This window comes from Poecilia formosa, unplaced genomic scaffold (genome assembly GCF_000485575.1).
Source record: "Poecilia formosa unplaced genomic scaffold, Poecilia_formosa-5.1.2 Scaffold68, whole genome shotgun sequence".
In the NCBI taxonomy this organism is placed as follows: domain Eukaryota; kingdom Metazoa; phylum Chordata; class Actinopteri; order Cyprinodontiformes; family Poeciliidae; genus Poecilia; species Poecilia formosa.
The window spans coordinates 182,239-200,917 of record NW_006800007.1 but is presented as its reverse complement, the minus strand read 5'-3'; the positions used below and the strand labels follow the sequence as shown (position 1 = coordinate 200,917).

Genomic DNA, 18,679 nt, shown 5'->3' with positions numbered 1-18,679 from the left:
CAGTATATATTCGCTCATTTTCGCTCCTCCTGTCTTTTTGCTAGGACTCTAAAATTCACTGACAGCTCTGCAAGGTTGGAGCTGTGTGCTGGTAACCATCTATTAAGTGCTGGTGTCCCCTGAGATCCTGAACCTGAATAGCTGGACTGCAGAAACACTCAGAAAGGTTCATTTTATGACTCATAGGGGCACCCTATGGTCTGTGTACCACTTGTCAAAGTTTCTGCTTTGAATACCAAAGCCATCAAAACGTAGCCCTGTTGTCCAAAAGGTATCCTGTTAAAAATGTTGCATTTAACAGGACTTTTTGGAACCTCGTCTGTTTAATGCTTAGCTTAATGAGCCTATAATGAATATCACAGTTTGTAGGTAAGTTTTACTTTTGGTTTAGGAAAGCTTTCTACTTCTTCAAACTGTTGAACTTGTGTAGTTTTGCTGGATCCTTTCTGTATGAAAATTATAGGTTTGTGTTTTGTAAGGTAGAAGTAGTTGATTTACAGGGAAAATTTTCTCTTCTGTGTTAAAGTCAAACTTCAAGTTTAAGAAGTGCATTCTGGCTTTTGTCCTACTGTGGAACAATGAACCTCTTCCCTTCTGGATGGGTCCAGAGGGTTTGAATAGAGATAAATAGACAGACTGAGGATTTGTCTGCAGTAATGTGTTTTCCTTTCAGACATGATAGCAGTGTGAAATCATCTTAGATAAGCGAAACACAATAGATTGATGAACACAACACTTAAGCAATCTCCTTAGAGCAGACAAAGGTGTGTCAGAGTTTCTTTTTGTAGTTCTGCTTTCATGAACATTTTTAAAACATCTTTGATTAACTGGGTTCTGACTGTTTGCTCTGTTTTTAAAATAAAAGAGAAGAGACCATGCAATGGTGGGTAGATCAAACAGCACAGGGGATTAAAAAGTCTAATTTTACCAGTTTTATGTCACATTAGTAATGTAAAAGCAAGGTGCTTGCTAAGAATAGTTTACTCATTGTTAGTTGTTGTAGCTGAAAAGCATGGGTCATGATTAAAAACTTTAAAATACAAGTAAATTGTCTGCATGCAAAGGAAAATTCAAATGGGTAAAATGATGAGCAAAACAGATAATGAAACGTTTCATTGGAGATCACAGGGGGACACGTCATATAATCAAAAACTGTTGCTAAAAGGAACAAGTTTATTTTCAATCAGCAGCAGAGTTTAAGATGTCTGGAGGGACTCTACAAAAATACAAACTGAGGGGGCTGACAGAAGGAGTCATGATTCAAAAAGCATGAAAAGTGTAAAAGGAATAGAAGCACTGGAAAAATAAACTTGGATAAGTTCAACCTACCAATTCTACATCTGCACACCACGACTCTGTCCTCTGATGTCCTGCACAAACATCACTCCTCATCAACTGAAAGCACATTGAAGCAATAAAAAATGATGACACTATTTCATTTGCTTTGACATGCAGAATCTCAGGTTGAGGAGATTGCCTGGGGCAGTCACGAAAACAGACCAAAACATAACTATTTTCAATACTGGCTCAGTCAGATGCCCATTCTACTGAAGAGTTTTGTGGATTGGGTCCTTTTTTATGTAAGCCTTTCCCACATGGTCCATTACAGCGCAGCCACTGAGCTGTGAGAGTCGGAGCTTTTAAAATGCCAGGGGTATGTCAGAGTGGCCCAGATTGGGTTTTAGGCTCCTGTTGAGTGAGACCCATGGTGGAGTTATTGCCGGTCAGTCTCAGGGTTTTGAAATCATGTCCCTGATGAGCCCTGTTATTACTCAGAGGAAGTAAAACAAACAAACAAACAAAATCTCATTCATTTTTTTTCATTTTATGCTATTCCAGATATTAGCATAAAAGAGATGTTGTGATCTCAAAACTACGACACATTCATACTCAGTGGAAGCTGATTTCAGTGTGTTTTATTTTCCAAAATCTGTCTTATAAGGAATTTTATTCAAGAAATATCAAGACTTAAAAAAACTATTACAACTCATATGTTAATTTGGATTCATACATATATGAGCATGATAGACACTGAGACGATTCCTCCTGGCTCTGACTGGTTGCTTCGGACTGGAAGATGTGTATTTCTGCAGATCTGCAGGACAACAGGGAGGATATAGAAAACAGGTTAAAAGCATAATTTTATTAGTTACCTACTGCAGCCCTAAGGAGATTTAGACTCGTAAAATAAATAATTTTATTTTGGTCTTTTTGTCAGAATTTAAATTTGTAAAATTTTGAAAATGATGTTTATATATTCAGACTGCACAGAACAAAGCTGTTGTGTTTGGAGACTTTTTTTTGGTCATTTTTTTATTTTTTTATTTTATCATGAGAAACTAAACTCCCGGCGTATTAAATTCAATAGTTGCTGCATTATAACTGTAGAATCTTCACAAGACTTGAAATATCAAATATATTAGATAAATAACACATTAGATAAATAACACATCCTTTCTAGGACTCTAGTTGAGATCCAAACCAGCAATCTGCAAGTTTTCATTAACTCGTTTGCTTACAGGGAAGAAAAACAGCTTATAACAAATTGTTTCTGGTAATTGTTGGATCCAACCACTGCTTAATATGTCAGGAGACTAATCCTTAAATTAGTTTTCACAATGAACTCTGATTTATTGAATCATTATATATGCCTGCTGCACTCCAAACATAACAGTGAAATGTATGTTGATTATGATGAATCAGCCACTTAAGCTGGCAAAGTAAAGGAATGACATATGATACATTCATTCTCCATGGCGTCTTAACACTGTTCATTACACACTCTGTCACAGACAGTAACAGAATGCCTCCTGAGTATTTATACTCTCATCGGAGTCATTTATCTAAAAAGAGTCAGTCCCAAGACAACAAGCAGTATCGAGAAACAATTGTTCACTGTTGGAGGTAACAAAATGAGACACAAATAGTGAAATGGATAAAATGTACACAAAAGAGGAAGAGGAAAGACAAAATAAAATTCAGAAAGGGTCATTTTAATGAGATGGACATTTTAATGTGAGATAGATAAATGAAGAAAATATGGTAAGTAGTAAGAAAGAGGGCTGATGGAGTATCAAAAACATTTAAAATAATTTAAAAACTGAAAAAAATAAACAAATTGCAAAGGAGAACAACACATTCAGAACAAATGAGGAGAAACAACGTAAAGAGAAAATCAAGGAAGGAGAAAGCAGAAAAGAAAAAAGGGTGAGATGAAAGCAGAAAGTAGAACAAGGAGATAATAAAGTTTGGAAGAAGTGAGTAGGAGATGAGGTCAGAGTGGAGGTGAGAAATTAGAGAGAATAATGAGTAAGGTGAAGTACATGAGGGTTGGATTGCAAAGGTTAGAGAATGAACTGGAGAAGGAAATGCTACTCTTGCAGGTAGACCAAAAAAGGACATAAATAATCGCAGACTTAAAGCACAAACATAATATTTAAAAAGCAGATGGATATTACTCATCTGGAGAGGAGGAAAGCAAATTAAGCATAAAAAAGTAAATATTTAAAAAAGAAATGCCTTAAACTTCATTTTTAAACCTGCTATACTTACTTTAAAAATAACAGGTGAAATGATTTATGTTTTGGTCTTTTAAAACGCAAAGTTAATGACCAGTTTCCATCATTTGTGGCAGTCAAAATGTACCGTGTGTGAGCTCCCCCCCTGCTGGGAGATGAAGCCTTTGACTCAGACTTTGCTGGCTGGTATGCTGCTGACGTTTTTATTTCAGCTGCTCTGCAGTAAAACACAGAGGTGGTTAAACTCACAGCCATAAAGCACCAAAAACTGAGCCAACAACAATTTTAAAGAGAGTGGAATTTTACAATTATTTTTCCTGTTAGTTCTAAGGACATATATCAATTCTGAAGCAAGCACAGCTATTCTTCAAAGCTTTTGATTTGATGCTGGAAGAATCAGACTGTGTATTAGTTTTAAAATGCCAATTATACTTTTGTTTCTGTGATATGTTGCACTTTGGATTTGATAGTTTTAAGAACTAGAAGTTCCCATAACTTTATCTTATCTTCAGTCACTCAGATAAAATAGAATAAACCTGTTTTAATGTAGCTTGATACACTAATATAAGGGGTAGGGCATGTCTGAGGTTTTACGGAGACTTCAGTAGAGTGTGATTTTGGATCTTATACCTTCCACCTTCACAGCAGTTAATTTGCTGTCACCTTCATTTCAGTTTAACGGCAAAGCAGTGAAATATATTGGTAACCATTACACATCACAATGCAAATGGTGCAACAGGTTCTGTTGTTTAAGAAAATAACAAAACAGAGGGTTTTTAGAGTGAGATGCTCATACAATATCTCCTTGTCTCTTCAGTTTTTTCTCTTCCTTCTATAGATCCAGTTTTAGGTAGTTTATATGTTTTGAAACTTTTGGAAAACTCAGTAAGCGGGAGGGGAAAAAAATATGTATTCTTAGTCTAAGTTAATATACCTGGAGCATGAACCTTAATAATTCAAGTGAATGAATTTAACGTTGTCTATCTAGGGTGCCCCCTGCTGGTTGGTTGTCACAAAGAGATTAGAGGAGTGGTGATGCAGAAAAAGAATTACAGATTTTAAAATCTTTTCTTTTGTCTTCCTACTGGCTTTTTGGTAAGCTGAATTCACTGAGCAGGATTTGTAGCTGAACTACGGCTTGCAATCAAACAAAATGAGTCTGACTTTTCTTTTTAATTCCATGGGTTTTTTTTTTCTTTTTTTTTTCCCCCAATACGTGAGAAACTGCGTTGAACAATCTTTGTTTCAAAATGATGAATGAAACCCACACTACTCCATCATTCCCTCCAGAAACCTAACAAATGCCTTTCCAACGGAGGCTGAGAGGTGTCCATCCTTGATGCCCTACCACTTTGGAGCTTTTTAATCCCTTTGCTTCCCTTCAAATGCTCAAATTCTCCTCACCCCGTAGCAGACATGGTGACCAGACTGTAGAGATTCTCATAGTGTCCCTTTCACCAGCCAAAAATATTCCCAGTCTGAGTCTGCAGTTCCACTCCCAAACCAAACACCCTGGGAAGGATCCTTCTTTCTCTTTCTGAGTCACCCAATAATTTACCAGAACTTCCTTGAAGCCACCAAAAAGTCTTTCTCTAAAGTACCTGAAGCCCAAGTCTTTGCTTTTGCAACCACCGACACCACAGCCTTTTGTAGCCACTCGGTACCTGTCTGCTTTATAGACAGTTTAATCTATTTTGTAACATTCATTTGAAAATACATTTCTGAATCCTTTGGAACTCCAGTACTTCTTCAAGCAACCAGAAACATATCCTTTCTCAAGCTGCATACATTTCATAATTAAGCCTGTAATGGAATCGCCACTTAATGTGATTTTTTTTTTCAGTGCATTGTATTTTAAGCACATCATTCAGTTAATTTTTTCTCTTTTTACATATCTGCAGGGCTGGTTGTAGAGAAGAGACTTCACTCTCCTTTGTGACAGCCACAGAGCCAACACTGTTTGACTCTGCCTCAAATTAAATCATAATTGTTTATTCAAATAGAATCAATTAAGCACTTTAGCATCTTAAATTGAATTGAAACAAGCTCATCTAAATACATTACCTCATTTTATTAAAGGAAGGATTACTCTTCAGGCGACAAATGGATTTGATTGGTGCCGGGGAGCAGATTACAGTGTAACATTCAATAGCAGGCCATCTTCAGTCAAATGTGTCAAATTTGTTTAGATTGAGAGATGATGACCTTTATCTGGAATAAGCAGGAGGTTTGCGGCGGTGAAGTGCAAAAAACTTGGATTATGTAAGAGCTTATTCAGTTAAAAAAAAATCTAAGGAAATATAAAGTTATTTGTCCCTAGTTTCTCACATCTTCATGCTTTTTGTGTATCAGCAGATGTCAAAGCTTCTTCTCTAAATGTGTTTCTGTCTCTTTGAAAGGGTAAAAAGAGATTGCACCTTCTCACAATTTAGAACATGTTCATGTATAATTTAGTGAAGCTTTAAAAAGCCATCCTTGCCCTTCCCTTCTCCATTTATAAAGAAAACTCTCAACGTCAAGGTGAGTCAAGGAGGATTTTTTTCTTGTTTAAATTACTGATTACAGCAAAGAACTGAAAAGCTTCACAGAAACTTTGGTTTTTCTAGGAGGTTACTTTTAATGCAAAGTAAAAACTTTGTAATTTTTACTATAGATGTTTTAGTTCATTAATCAATAAACCGTGGACTGTAGGCAGATGTTTGAAGGAAGCAAATCATTCAGCTTTATAATTAGTTTATCAAAACAGAACAGCTTTCATGCTGGAGAAAACGGGAACATTTCAAAACCAATCCTTTGTCTCAAAGGAAATAACAGTTTTATTTTAGTCTGACTGAGGTGAAAAAAAAGAAAAAAAAAACGCTTTTTAACTTATGAAAACGCAAGAAATATAATTAGCGCTAAACTGTAGAGATTAAACTATAAAGGTTACATTAGAACCTTTATAAAACCTCTTTCTTAATTAAACAAACTTTAAACAGTTTGCTGAAGATCTATTACCAGTGTAATTGCAAGATGAACTTCAGAGTACATTAATTTCAATGTGCTTTAGTTTGGCATGTATATCTGCATACAAACCATAACATTATGAGACTAATTTCCAGAGGAACTTCTTAAACTGCTGATTTGACACACGCTGGCCTGTCTCGTCTTTGACTTAAACCCTCTGCAAAGATTTTGGGAAAGTCATTTGGATTAATGAGATAGAACTGGAACTTTTGAAATGTTTGTGTCTTGCTGTAACTTGCTTAAAGTTAAGGAAGCATTTAAACAAACAGGAACATTATACTGACCGTAAACATGATGGTAGTAATTTGTCAGTCTAAAACAAAAAGGTTTCAGTAAAAGTAACTATTTTATTTATTTATTTATTTTTATTCAGGCATAAATAAATGTGATTAATGGCTAATGTTTGATTTTTTTTCTTTGTTTTTTTTTTACATTTTTAAATATGTCCTGGGTTGAATTGCACACTAGGTTTGCTACCTATCTGAAACAATAGCCTAACAGGAAGTGGTGGCTTCAGGCTGTTGATGTTGTAAAGCTACATTCAACATCAAACCTATAACATACAAGTCAGGCTAACACATGCTCTCATTCAGATGTAAAGTCAGCACTTTCTGAACAAGACGGTAGTTACTCACATTTGTTATTAGTCGTAAGTTTAAAATGTGGGAAAGGAGGAAGTTTCTGTCCTCACTTAAACCTAAAGTCAGTCCATTGGGCCCAACAACTAAACCTGAGCCAAGCCAAACCCAGATAATTACTTTCAAATTATTCAGCTTTGGATAGTTTTACATGATCCAATTTACCTCTAATTTCATGATGTTTTTACTGGTGCTTAGTCAGGGGCTTGGTTTTGCGTATGTCATCCCATAAACCAACGCTTGATGTTTGTTTAAACAAGAAGAGAAAGTAATGAGAATGTTGTGGCTGCACAAATATTCATCAAGTTGTTTTCAGCTGCAGCTCCCTGCTCATTGTTTTCAGACCAAAGAAATGCAGCCTGCAGCCATAGGATGAACAAGCTGAAGGAAGTGGGCTGATTATAGGTAACAGGTTGCCATAGTAGCCTGTGTCACCGGGTGCAAAGTACAATTACTGTGTGAACCACAGTGGTATTATTCGACAAAGGTTACTGGAGAGAAGACAACCTTTCTGAAATGTTATATAAATGAACATCCATCTGCAGGATTGAAAATGCTAACATAAAGAGAGATGTATCTTCACTAGAAACAAATCTTATGTCAAGAAAAGACAATTATGGAATAAGTCTATATTATGCAATTTCAGTCCTGGACATATATTGAGACATTACTTCTGGGAGACAAAATTCATAATAGAGTCAGTCTTGTACAGGTTTCCATGCTCTCAACAGGTGAGACAAATTTTCTGCATAAAACCGCTTTTCATTTGGTTTGTCAATGCTAGTGCCTAACTTCTCGTTAAATATTTCAGTAAGATGCAATAAAAAAAAGCAGGTTCGTTGATTTTAATTTGATGCATTTAATTCTCAGTGTTAAAACGCTTCATGTTGAGCCTTCCTTTTATTTTATCTGCAGCAAAGAAATCCCAAAGTTTCTTAAACTGCTGGAAATCAAAAGAGTTTTTCCATTTTCCTCTGTTGAATGTTGTTATAATGGGAAAGAAATAACCATCCACCCCCGCCCACACAGACTCTTCTTGTCCAATATCCCAGCCTGATTTGTCTTTCAACTTGGTGTACCGTAGTCAGTAAGCTTGTGGTTGCCACGTTTTTTTCAATCTGTTGGTCCATCACTTTCTCTCTCTCATCCTCTCATTATATTCACAAGCCAACTTTTTTTCATTATGTCAGTACCTGTTGAAGTCACAGTCGAATTTCTTCCAAATGTCTTGAAAAGTAATATTCATATGCCAGCTTCACACTGTAATCAAAAGCAGACTGAGGTCATTACTGTAGCTGCTAGTTGGAGACAACATTTTTAGAGTTAAAAAGAAAACATTTCAGTTTGAACTTAGTTCTACAAGATCTGTGTGGGCATCAGTCTGCTCAGAAAGTTTTACCACAGATAGATAATAATTTAATTGTGAAAGTCAGAGTAGGGATCAACTGAATCTGGTGAAAAAAACAGTTTCTTGCAAATGTGCAATGCCTTGCCTTGAAAATGTTCCTGTGAGTTGAATTTTCAATGTAATGTTACTTAAATGTACATTACAGCATTTTATGTTTCAGACCAAGCTAAAACAGCACATGAACATGAAGAAGAATTGTACATAGGCTTCAACTTTTCTTACAATTAAAATTTGAGAAGTGCAACATGCATTTGTTTTGAGTTCCCTTGAGTTTATGCTTTGTAGAAACACTTTTTACTGCAGTTTTGGTGTATGTCTCTACTAGCTTTGCACATCTACAGATCTGGTCTCTGTTCCCCCTTCTTCAAAAATAACAAAATACTTGTGTTTGTTTTCTCTTACTTTAATATTAATTTCCTGAAAAATTCTGCTCCAGGTTGATCCTGATATGGGGTTAAACATGGTTTTGTTGTGCAAATGTATGAATGTTTATATGAAGCAGTATTGCTGAGCATGTGACCCAAAGCATTTGGTGATTCCTACAGTTAGTTTTGAGATTTGACTGCTGATAATGAAGTTCATACTTTACTACTTTACTAATATTTGTATTTATATTACATCTTAGTTTTACTACTATAAGTATTTAATCTATTGTACTGGACATAAAATATAAAAAATATTATTGGTGTACTATAGTCGGTTATTTAACATCGTCTGTCTCCTTTAACGACAGACAGGTTGAAAAATCTAAGGTTTTTCAACCTTAGATTTAAGGTTGAAAAAGTTTGAGAAACAATGGTAAAAAGAAAAAAAAAACATTTTATTGTAAGTTATATTTATGCACATCAGGTTTGCTTTTTCTCCTCTTGTTATTGAGAAATGATCTACAGCATATCACAAACTCAGATTTACACACCCGTTCTGAAGTCTTTCCTGCCTGCTGTCTGATGACACCCCTTGGTGAAAACTAACCTTGTTTTTCCTTTCTCTGCTCCTCCCTTTCTTTCTCCTGGCCCCTCCCTTTCTTTCTCCTGGCCCCTCCCTCTATAACAACCATCCTTAATTACTCCTTTAATCTTGTGTTTTGTGCATCTTTTTTTTTTCCATTTCTTGGTACATCATCACATTTTATTATTATTCTTTTGTCACATTATTGTTTCTACATTTGTTTTTTGCTTAACTGCCTTTTCCTGACACTTTCCATTATTGGGTCCACTTTATTTTCATGTCCTTCCTTCATTCTGATTGTTTTATAAAACATTTTCTTCATTGTTTTCCCTTATTTATACCTTTCTTTTTTGCATCATCTTACCTGTCATTTATTTTTCTTATCCCTTATTGGTATTGCACTTTTAATTTCAATTTTTCATCTCTTTTGGTTTGATCCACATTCTCCTTTACTTTTCCTCTTCTTCCCTCTCCTTTTTCTCCAGTGGCTGCTCCTCTGCCTCCAAGCTGTTGCTCTGGTTCTGCAACACCAGACCAGTGCCTGTCTAGCTGCTGTATTTCTAGGGAACCTCAAGGTTCTGTCAAGTGAGTCTGTCAACCTTGCACACCGTGACACAAGCAATGAAACTTACAATTTCCAGATGCATCTCATTAACTTTGGTGCCTTCTAAAAGTTTCTTTATTCTAGTAATTTTATTCATAAAAGAAAACTCATAGCGTTCAAATTGTTGTGTCTTTTTATTACGATAAGTTTTGCTTAACACTAAGCTGTAAGTTAAAATTGTCCAGCAGACAAGACACAAAATTCACAAAAGAGGCAAAAAAGAAGAAGAAAATACTGGTTGTTCAAATATCTGTATTCAAGCATATTAATGGAAAGTTGAGTGGATGGAAAAAGTGTGGCTAAAAAAGGTCCAGAAAAACAGGAATAACTGAATGTCAAGTTTTAGTTATTTGCTTGTAACCCACAATCATCAAAATTAAAACTATCATCTGGATTAACACTGACAGATGTTACCCAAGCCTTTTGAATTTTAGCCATGTCCAGAATGTTGCTTAATTTGACAAGTTTGTGTGATTTGATAAAACATTTTAAAAATGTATGAAAACTCATTAGATTATGCTACGATTTCCCATTCACATTATGCAAAAGATGACATTGTGTTGCAGTTTTGGCAACATTCTTATATGTTACTATTCCTACCATGTCTTTATATATTTTATTTATTATAAATAAATACTGTAGCCATATACAAAGCCATACATCATCATGCAACAAAAAAATCAATTATGATCAACTGTTTTCTATGCACTTAGTATCCCCTTCATTCATCTTATCAGACTCCAGGCTTCAATTTAAGACGTTTAATTAAAAGTTTACAACCAAACCATTTGTTGAGGATCTTTCTTGTAAACTATATTAAATAAATAATTCATTAGAATTTTTTTTTTCACAAGATGTTTGCTGAAAACTTGCTAGAATATATAATTTCAAGTAGGAAGCTAATTTAGTTATGGTAACAGTATCCACGGTTTAAAATATAGGGTTGTGCATGGCTTCAGGACATTTCAGAACAGGGAGTGTATTTTCCTGAAAACCCAGATGGGGTATATTACTTCTAATGTTAGATAGTACTTAGGTATTACTGAATATGTACTATCATCTCTTGGGATCTTGGTTGAGGTGACGGAAGACTGACAGACAGAAGAGCAAGCTGAGCCGGAATGAAAAGTGGTCCATTTACTGGTCGAGGCAGTTCTACTCTGAACTGGTCACAACCTGTTCAAAGTGAGAGGGCAGAAAATGTAAAATTGCTAGAAGGTACAAAGTCAGTCGTTTTGAAGAAAATCGTAGTAGAGGTGAAGCTCCTCCTCATCTTAACGTGTCTGAATGATTTGGGAGTCTGAGAAACCTTGCAAAACGCTCTAAGAATCACTTGAGAAAAACAAAACTTGTCACCATTAATATTCGACAGCAGTTAGTTTGAACATTTACTGCCAGGGCATTTATTAGCATGTGAGGCATTTAGAGTTATTTAAATAAAAGGATTCAGGGAAGACTGCTGCAGTTATTATAGATTCATCAATATGTAACAATTTATTTAGACTACAATGAGGACAATGATCACATTTTATGGCGTCAATATGTTTTTGTGCTTACAATTTCTCAAATTAGATCATGTTGTTGTCCAATATATATTTTTTACTAAAGAAATCATGGTAAAATGTGTAAATTAATTTGGATAAAGCCGCTATAAATAATGCTAACTGATTAACTTTAACAGAATGGATGGAGCTGCCACATCAGATGGATGAAAAACACTGAAAATATTTTATATTGTGATTTATGATAATTGCAGAAGGTAGAGAAGCAAGACATTTACAGGACATGCAGCTCGCAGCTTGATTTCAATTGAGAGGGCGATAAAACAGTGAAATTGAGAAGGATGCTAAAGAGAATGAGGGAGGTTTCAAGCAATGGAAGGCAATCTTTTTACTGTCCCTCCTCTGTCCACTTTGTCCACTTAAATCTCCTCGGACCCCTCTGGTGCACTTGTGGCTACACTGGCAAGATACTTGGTTCTAATTACATCACTACTCAACACTGTTTGTCTCCCTGGAGGGCTTTACAGGCTGCAAGACATCAAGAAACACACTCATACACACAAAAGTACACACACACACACACACACATTGGAGAACTCATTTTGTCATATTTGTGTTCATTAAAACAATCTTCTTATAGAGAAAAATAATTTCAAGATTATTTTTTTTCCAGGTTTACGACAACCAGAAAAACTCATCATTATAAAAAGTACATATCTGTTACGGTCACATGTTTACATGCAATATTTTTGGGCATGGATGTCCCAATAGGAAGTTTGTTCATGACAATATTGGTGGCAAATGAATCACCCTGTTTGGAGTGGGGTGACGGTACAACAAACAACTTTTTGAATTTTAAAAACAAAAATTGTTTTCATGAAAAATACTGTTAATATTTTACATAGTGTCAAATATACAGTTTCATAATTTTTACATTAAAATATCGTTGAAAATTCAGTAACTCAATGCACTATGTTAAACACATATAGATTAATTACACACAGATTGGTGTTATATTCCTGTTAATTATGATGATTTTGTGCTTACAACTAATAAAAGCATTACCAGAACAATAAAAAAACTATTTTAATAAAGAAGTGTTGACTTAGTGAAAAAATACCTAAAGTACCTACTTAAAATTATTTTTAAAAGTCACATTTGATCCATTAACATCCTCATCAAAACACATATTTTTTTAAAATATGATTATAAACATACATCTCCACTAATATTTGGCATAAGAGTTTTTTTTTTTTTTTTTTTTTTACAAAGCATTGATGACTGTGCAAATTCCTAAAAGTACAGATGATACAAGGTGATACTTGTTTTATTTAGATAAAATAAAAAGTGTACAACTTTGTAATTTCTGCATTCCTGCTCTTGATATTTTTTTATTTATTTTATTTATTTATTTTTTTTTTCCTAGATTATCTCTATGTTTAGTTTGTCAATAAACAAAAGATGCTGACAAGTTTTAGCTGTGGAACTTTAACATAGCTTGTTGCAGACTCTAGCGCCATTTTAAGAGCTATAAGTGTGAATGTTGTCATAGCTCTTTAAATGGTACTGCAGTATGCATTCAGATAATCATCTGCCTGAAATCGACCTCCTTCACTGGAAGATATCGCAACAGCATGCTCCAACCAGCAGCTGAACTGTGTTTGCTGCTGAAGATACACCTTCCAGGAAGTTCTTCAGACATTTTTTTACTGCTATTGTGATGCTGTTGTTCATTCTTCAAGAAGTAAAGGTCTTATATTTCCGCACGTTTTGAGCAAAGAGTTGCTGGACTCACTTTATTGATCATTTTAGTTCCAAGAATGTGAGAAAAAAAGCAATCATGTCAGTCAGAACTTTCTCTTCTGTGGGTAGCCTCTTTTCATGTTGACCTTTGTGCCAAAACCGTAAACTCTCAGAATCAAAATAATAATCTGACATAATGTTTGACAGAGGTCAGCAAGGCCGCCACTAGTGATAATCTCTCATCAAAAGACCTGTCAGTGAATGCAGTCACTCAGTTTTTTGATTTATTTGTTGCGGAAGTCGACTGTCTTGGCTGAGGTTTGTGTTTCTCCATTGCATAAAATCCCTTTGAACTACATTGTCTGGTAACATGTTCATATCCTCTGAAGGTTTCTGCATTTAGTCACATTACAACCAGAAGCCTGAGTGTTTTTAATTATGCCTTTTTGTGTGAGACCAACAGTAGCAACATGTTTATGGAGCAGGAGGAAAGTGATACATTACATGGTTCAAAATGTTTTGCAAGAAAATATAAAAAAATGTGACATCCAGTTCAACCATTTTTATTCTGATATAACTGAATGAAATCTATTGCAGTGTGTTATGTTCTAAAGTAATCGAATTAGTAAAAAGAGTTCAGATGCCAGTACCTTCATCTCAGTAAAAACAGAAGGTTATAAATCATCCCCAGCTCTAAATATGCCATGGAGAACTGTTAATGTCATCATTTTAAAATTAAGAATGTATTGCATAACTGCAAACTGTCCATCAAAACTGATAGGTTGAACAAGCTTTGATTAAGCCCCTTCTCCTCGGCTTGGCTGTAACCGGTTGTTCCCCAATCTGCCCTGGTCGGATTCGTCCCGTTTGCAAATACTTCACTGTTTGCCCCTGTATTCTGGAACCACCTCGGCAGTGGCACGAGCCAGGCCAACCTGAGTATTACATGCAAGTGATTTGATTGGCACCAGACTGCATTTGTTGATTGGCCCATGGACTTACGTCACTGCATGAGTCCAGGCCTAAATCTAATTGAGAAAATTGCTGCTTACAGATGCTCTCCACCCAGTTTGACTGAGGTGGAGTTTGATTTGCTTAAAGGAATTGGTAAAAACATCAATCCCCATGCATGAACAGATTGTAGAAACCTTTCCCAAGAAACCTGCTGCTATAAATCCAGTGAAAAGTGGTTTTACAAAGTACTAACTTGGAGGCTGAATGCTTTTTAGAACATGTACTTATATTTTGTAAAAAAAAAATTGGAAACAGTGTTTCCAGGAGAAAACATTGTATGGTTGTATGGTTCTGCTGCAGTAGCTGTTTTCTGTGTGCAAATCACTTCCATTTGCAAGTAGCCTTGGATCTTTTCCTGTTACATAAAACAAATGATGTCAGAAGGGTCATGTGGATGATGGCATTTATTGCTGTAGTGTTTCTTTTTCATATCTGAAAAGCCAGTAAGCCAGTTACTCCATGTGTTCTTTACTTAGCCTTTCTGTGCACCCTGTTGTTCTCAGGTTAAATTGTGTTTGTGTTTAATAGGTGTGTGTGTGTGCGCGTGTGTGTGTGTTTCCAGCTGTTTCTACTGCTCCGCTGTGTGTTTTAGCTGCTGTTCAAACATTCAGTGAACTCTGGAGGAGATGTTCTGAATTGTGGTGTGTTTTCATTTTTACAGGCCACCCATGTTTGGTGTTATTACTGCTTGTGTTTATGGGAAAATAATTTTATGAAAGTCTGTTATTACTGGCTATTTTAATTCGTAAAACAAAATTAAAAATGTGAGTCTTCAACTCAGTCTCACACACCAACTTATTGTGAAGAAAAACACAAATTCATCTTAATGTGCCCGCAATGTGTTGGGTACATTAAACAGTATGGACCTGCTGTTCAAAAGGCATTAGCTTGATGATGTCCAGACGTTTTGCACTGATCCAAATTTTGTGTGCAATTTCTGATCTCCACTTTTTTTCTGCCAAGACAGACTTGGGCCGACACTGATTTCAGACACATCACACAAAACATTACACTCTTTATTAATCCAAAAACTGAAATATGGATTTCCAAAGAAGATTTTGTATTAGTTTTGAGCTGGAGCAAAGAATCATATAAAACAGGAGTTAATTATTCCAGTTTTTGGGAGCCCAGTGCCCTGCCAGTTTTAGACGCATCTGTGGTCCAACACTAATCAGTCCCAGCACACAAAAAACATTCTGGTTTTGAATTTAAAATAAAATTGTCAGCAATTTATCTTTGTGCTGGCATGTGCTTTATTTTATCACCTATTTTGTAGAAGAAGACCTTCTAGTCAACTTGACCTTCCCTGAAAGCTCTGGCCAAACTTCAGTAGGTTCTGCTGTGGTTGCTGGAACAGACTGGTCTTCAACATTAAATCCTGATCCTATGAATTCAAATTACTTTTAAACCTGTCATTGGATCTGGTGCCAACAGTGCATTCTAAACATGTGCATTGATCATCAAGAGAGTTGCCCTCAATCAGTAACCACATTAAAGTGGTCAGGAAGGATTTTCACTTCCTAATTGAATTGACTCGCTGTGTGGGCCGCTGTCTCTTCACCTCTGCGTCACACCAGTCTCCCGTTTCTTTGTTCCTCTCTCCATCTTTCCCTCTGTCTTTTTTTAGAAGAAAATGCAGCTTCACTAAGATGAAAACAACAATTACTATAAACAAGATGGATGCATCTGGCCCACACATGCATACACACACACTATAAAGTCTGCATAAACAGCCTGTAAGTGGTTTACCACAGCCACATGTGCATGTCTGTGTCCAACATCCTCGGTTCAACTTGGCATCTGTTGCCGCAGTGGTTTAATATTCTAAATCATGCATTTTTTTAACCTAACTTCTAAACCATTCCAAGATGTAATGTAAGAATAAAAAATGTAAGAATATGTTTGGATATGAAGCATGTCACCCCTAAGCTCAGCCCTTTTGCCTGTGTGCTTGTGTGTACTCAGAATCAAGGATTTTTAGTGAATTGTGGGACTTTGCCAATGTATTCTGCAGTTTCTAATACATATTCATATTACTGGGTATAATATTGATTTTAGCTTACTTCATGTCACCAGCTATTATTATTATTAAGGTTGAGCTGTTATTTAAGGTGCTTGTTTGTAGAGGCAGAGTTGAATTCCTTCCCTTTTTTGATGAGCCTTCCAGTGTGCTGACATTTTCTGAATTGCATCCAAAATTGTGCTAAATTCTCAAGTTAGTAGATCTTTGAGCAGCTCTCATGCAGTTTCCATATTGTGGGATTAAGGGAGATTATGATCTCTGGCATTGCTGTGGGAATGTAAAATGACTTTGCAAAACTACAGTAAGCAGCAGTAACAGTTACAAACAGTCCTAATCCTAGCCATTTTCTTGTAGACAGGTAACTTTACATTTTACTGCTGTCAAATGTAAGGGACTCCTGTTCAGTCATTTTCCTAATTGTATTGTCGTGGATTTAATATGCAAACTGGGGCCCATAGACTCAGGGATGAAGCTCCCCTGGGTGTCATGCAACTTCGAGGAGTGTTATATATTCTGACGCTGGCCTGAATATCCTGAGAAAATTTGAAGCTGATCTAAGTGTTTGCAACTATACAGCTTAAAATGTGCTTGGAATATTTTACTTTAAAATCATATATTAGCAGCAAGGGTGTTCAGCAAATGTATTCTGTTTTTCCTAGGATCTACACGGTTTACGAGGAAAACTGAGAGATGAAACTGGTTCACATAAATACAAAAATTCATTCCTTCATATGCCAAATGTTGTTTTTTTCTGGTAATGAGGTTAAAATATATGAATTGCTTAACACTTTGGGATCTTGTATCATTTTGTGATCTTTTGCTTAGACTGACAAATATTAAGTCTATTTTTTTAAGTAATTTTGAACATTTGTTTCATATCCATGGCTTCTTAAATGTACTACAGGATATTAAATATTTTAAATCCCTGTGATGCATAGTCACATTTCTGCCTTCTTCCTCTTTCTTTTCCTAATTATTATGTATTATTTTTCATCAAATCTCTTAGACATTAAATTACATTTTATTTCCAGCACCTGCTGTTATTAACCACAACTAGAACATCATTTTGGTGGAGTTTGATGTGGTAAACCAAAATGTGTTTAAAGTCTGGAATTCTTTGAACTTTCCATCATGGAGTCCTGGCGGGAATATCAAACAAAGCCTTTCGCCAAAAATAAAGCTGTGGCCTGTGTGGTTGGCACTACTGTGATTAGCAATTAGGCAGCAGAGACAAAGAAACCTGAGCTCAAATCCTGTGCAGTTTCTTGGATCCTTCTTAGCTTCACAAAATGATATGCAGCAAAAAGGCAGATTTTGTTTACCCCTTCCTTTACTGTTTTTTTTTTATATATATATATTTCTTTATTCTTGGTTACACACAATTCTTTTCCATGTCTTGCTGACTCACAAATTCAGAAAGCCAATACATAAAACCTGTACTCACACACATATTGACTTTCTCTGAGGTTTCATTCATGATTACTCTGCATCTGTTTATGCAGGCCTGTTTATTTTCTTCTTTCTGAGCTTCATGTAAATATGAACTTATTCTGCCTCGTCTCACGGGACTCCACACTGCAGGGACGTCATTTTTCCTTCCTGCCAGGTATAGAGCTCAGCTTGGCAGGAAATTTTCTACTTTCCCTTCTATATTATTCATGTTGCCTCAGTAAGAGATGTGTGGTGTGTGAACAGGCAGAGACACTTATATAGTGGAGCATTTGGTGTCCAAGGAGGTTTATAAAGAACAAAGGCAAAAATAGGTCCCTCTGTATCTATCCAATGTTACCTAAAGTAAAACATCTGATTAAAGGTAAGAAAGGTTTGAAAACATAGTCAATTAACCATCCAGTAATTGGACATAATTCAGTCAGCGATTAGATGCTTTGTACTTAATTTTCAAGCATTAAAAATTAAAAATTAGATATTATCTAGAGTGCCTCTTAAAATGACAAGTTGTCATTTTAAACCTCAAAAATACATAAACTACATATTTTTCCTATAACTGTTAATTTAAAAAAAAACTAATAGCTTGAAATATTTCATTTCATGATCTCTATAAAGTATAATAAAAATGAAGTTCTGCAATGACTCGCAAGAAATATTGCATTTTTATGCAATATTCACATTTTTTGAGATGTGCCTGTGTATACTGACTCTGTAATTCTGATCATTGACCCTAACTATTTTGCATAGTTAATAAATGAGCAATTTTTAAGCAAGCATTGTTGGTAAGACAAGTGTTTATACAGTGCATTTGGTTCAAAGGTGTTTT

At 35.5% G+C, this 18,679-nt stretch overlaps 1 protein-coding gene across 2 annotated transcripts in view; it reads left to right on the top strand.

Annotated features, from left to right (window-relative positions):
* htr4 (5-hydroxytryptamine receptor 4) overlaps positions 1–18,679 on the top strand; it is a 90,316-nt gene that overhangs the window by 53,236 nt on the left and 18,401 nt on the right. Inside the window, exon 6 of one of the 2 annotated variants that reach the window (XM_016672931.1) lies at positions 10,004–10,103. The exons of the other annotated variant lie outside the window; for it this stretch is intronic. Within the exon in view, the coding sequence (XP_016528417.1) occupies positions 10,004–10,067 (64 nt within the window). The 3' untranslated portion in view covers positions 10,068–10,103. The remainder of the gene's footprint in view (positions 1–10,003; positions 10,104–18,679) is intronic. 2 annotated transcript variants of the gene reach the window in all.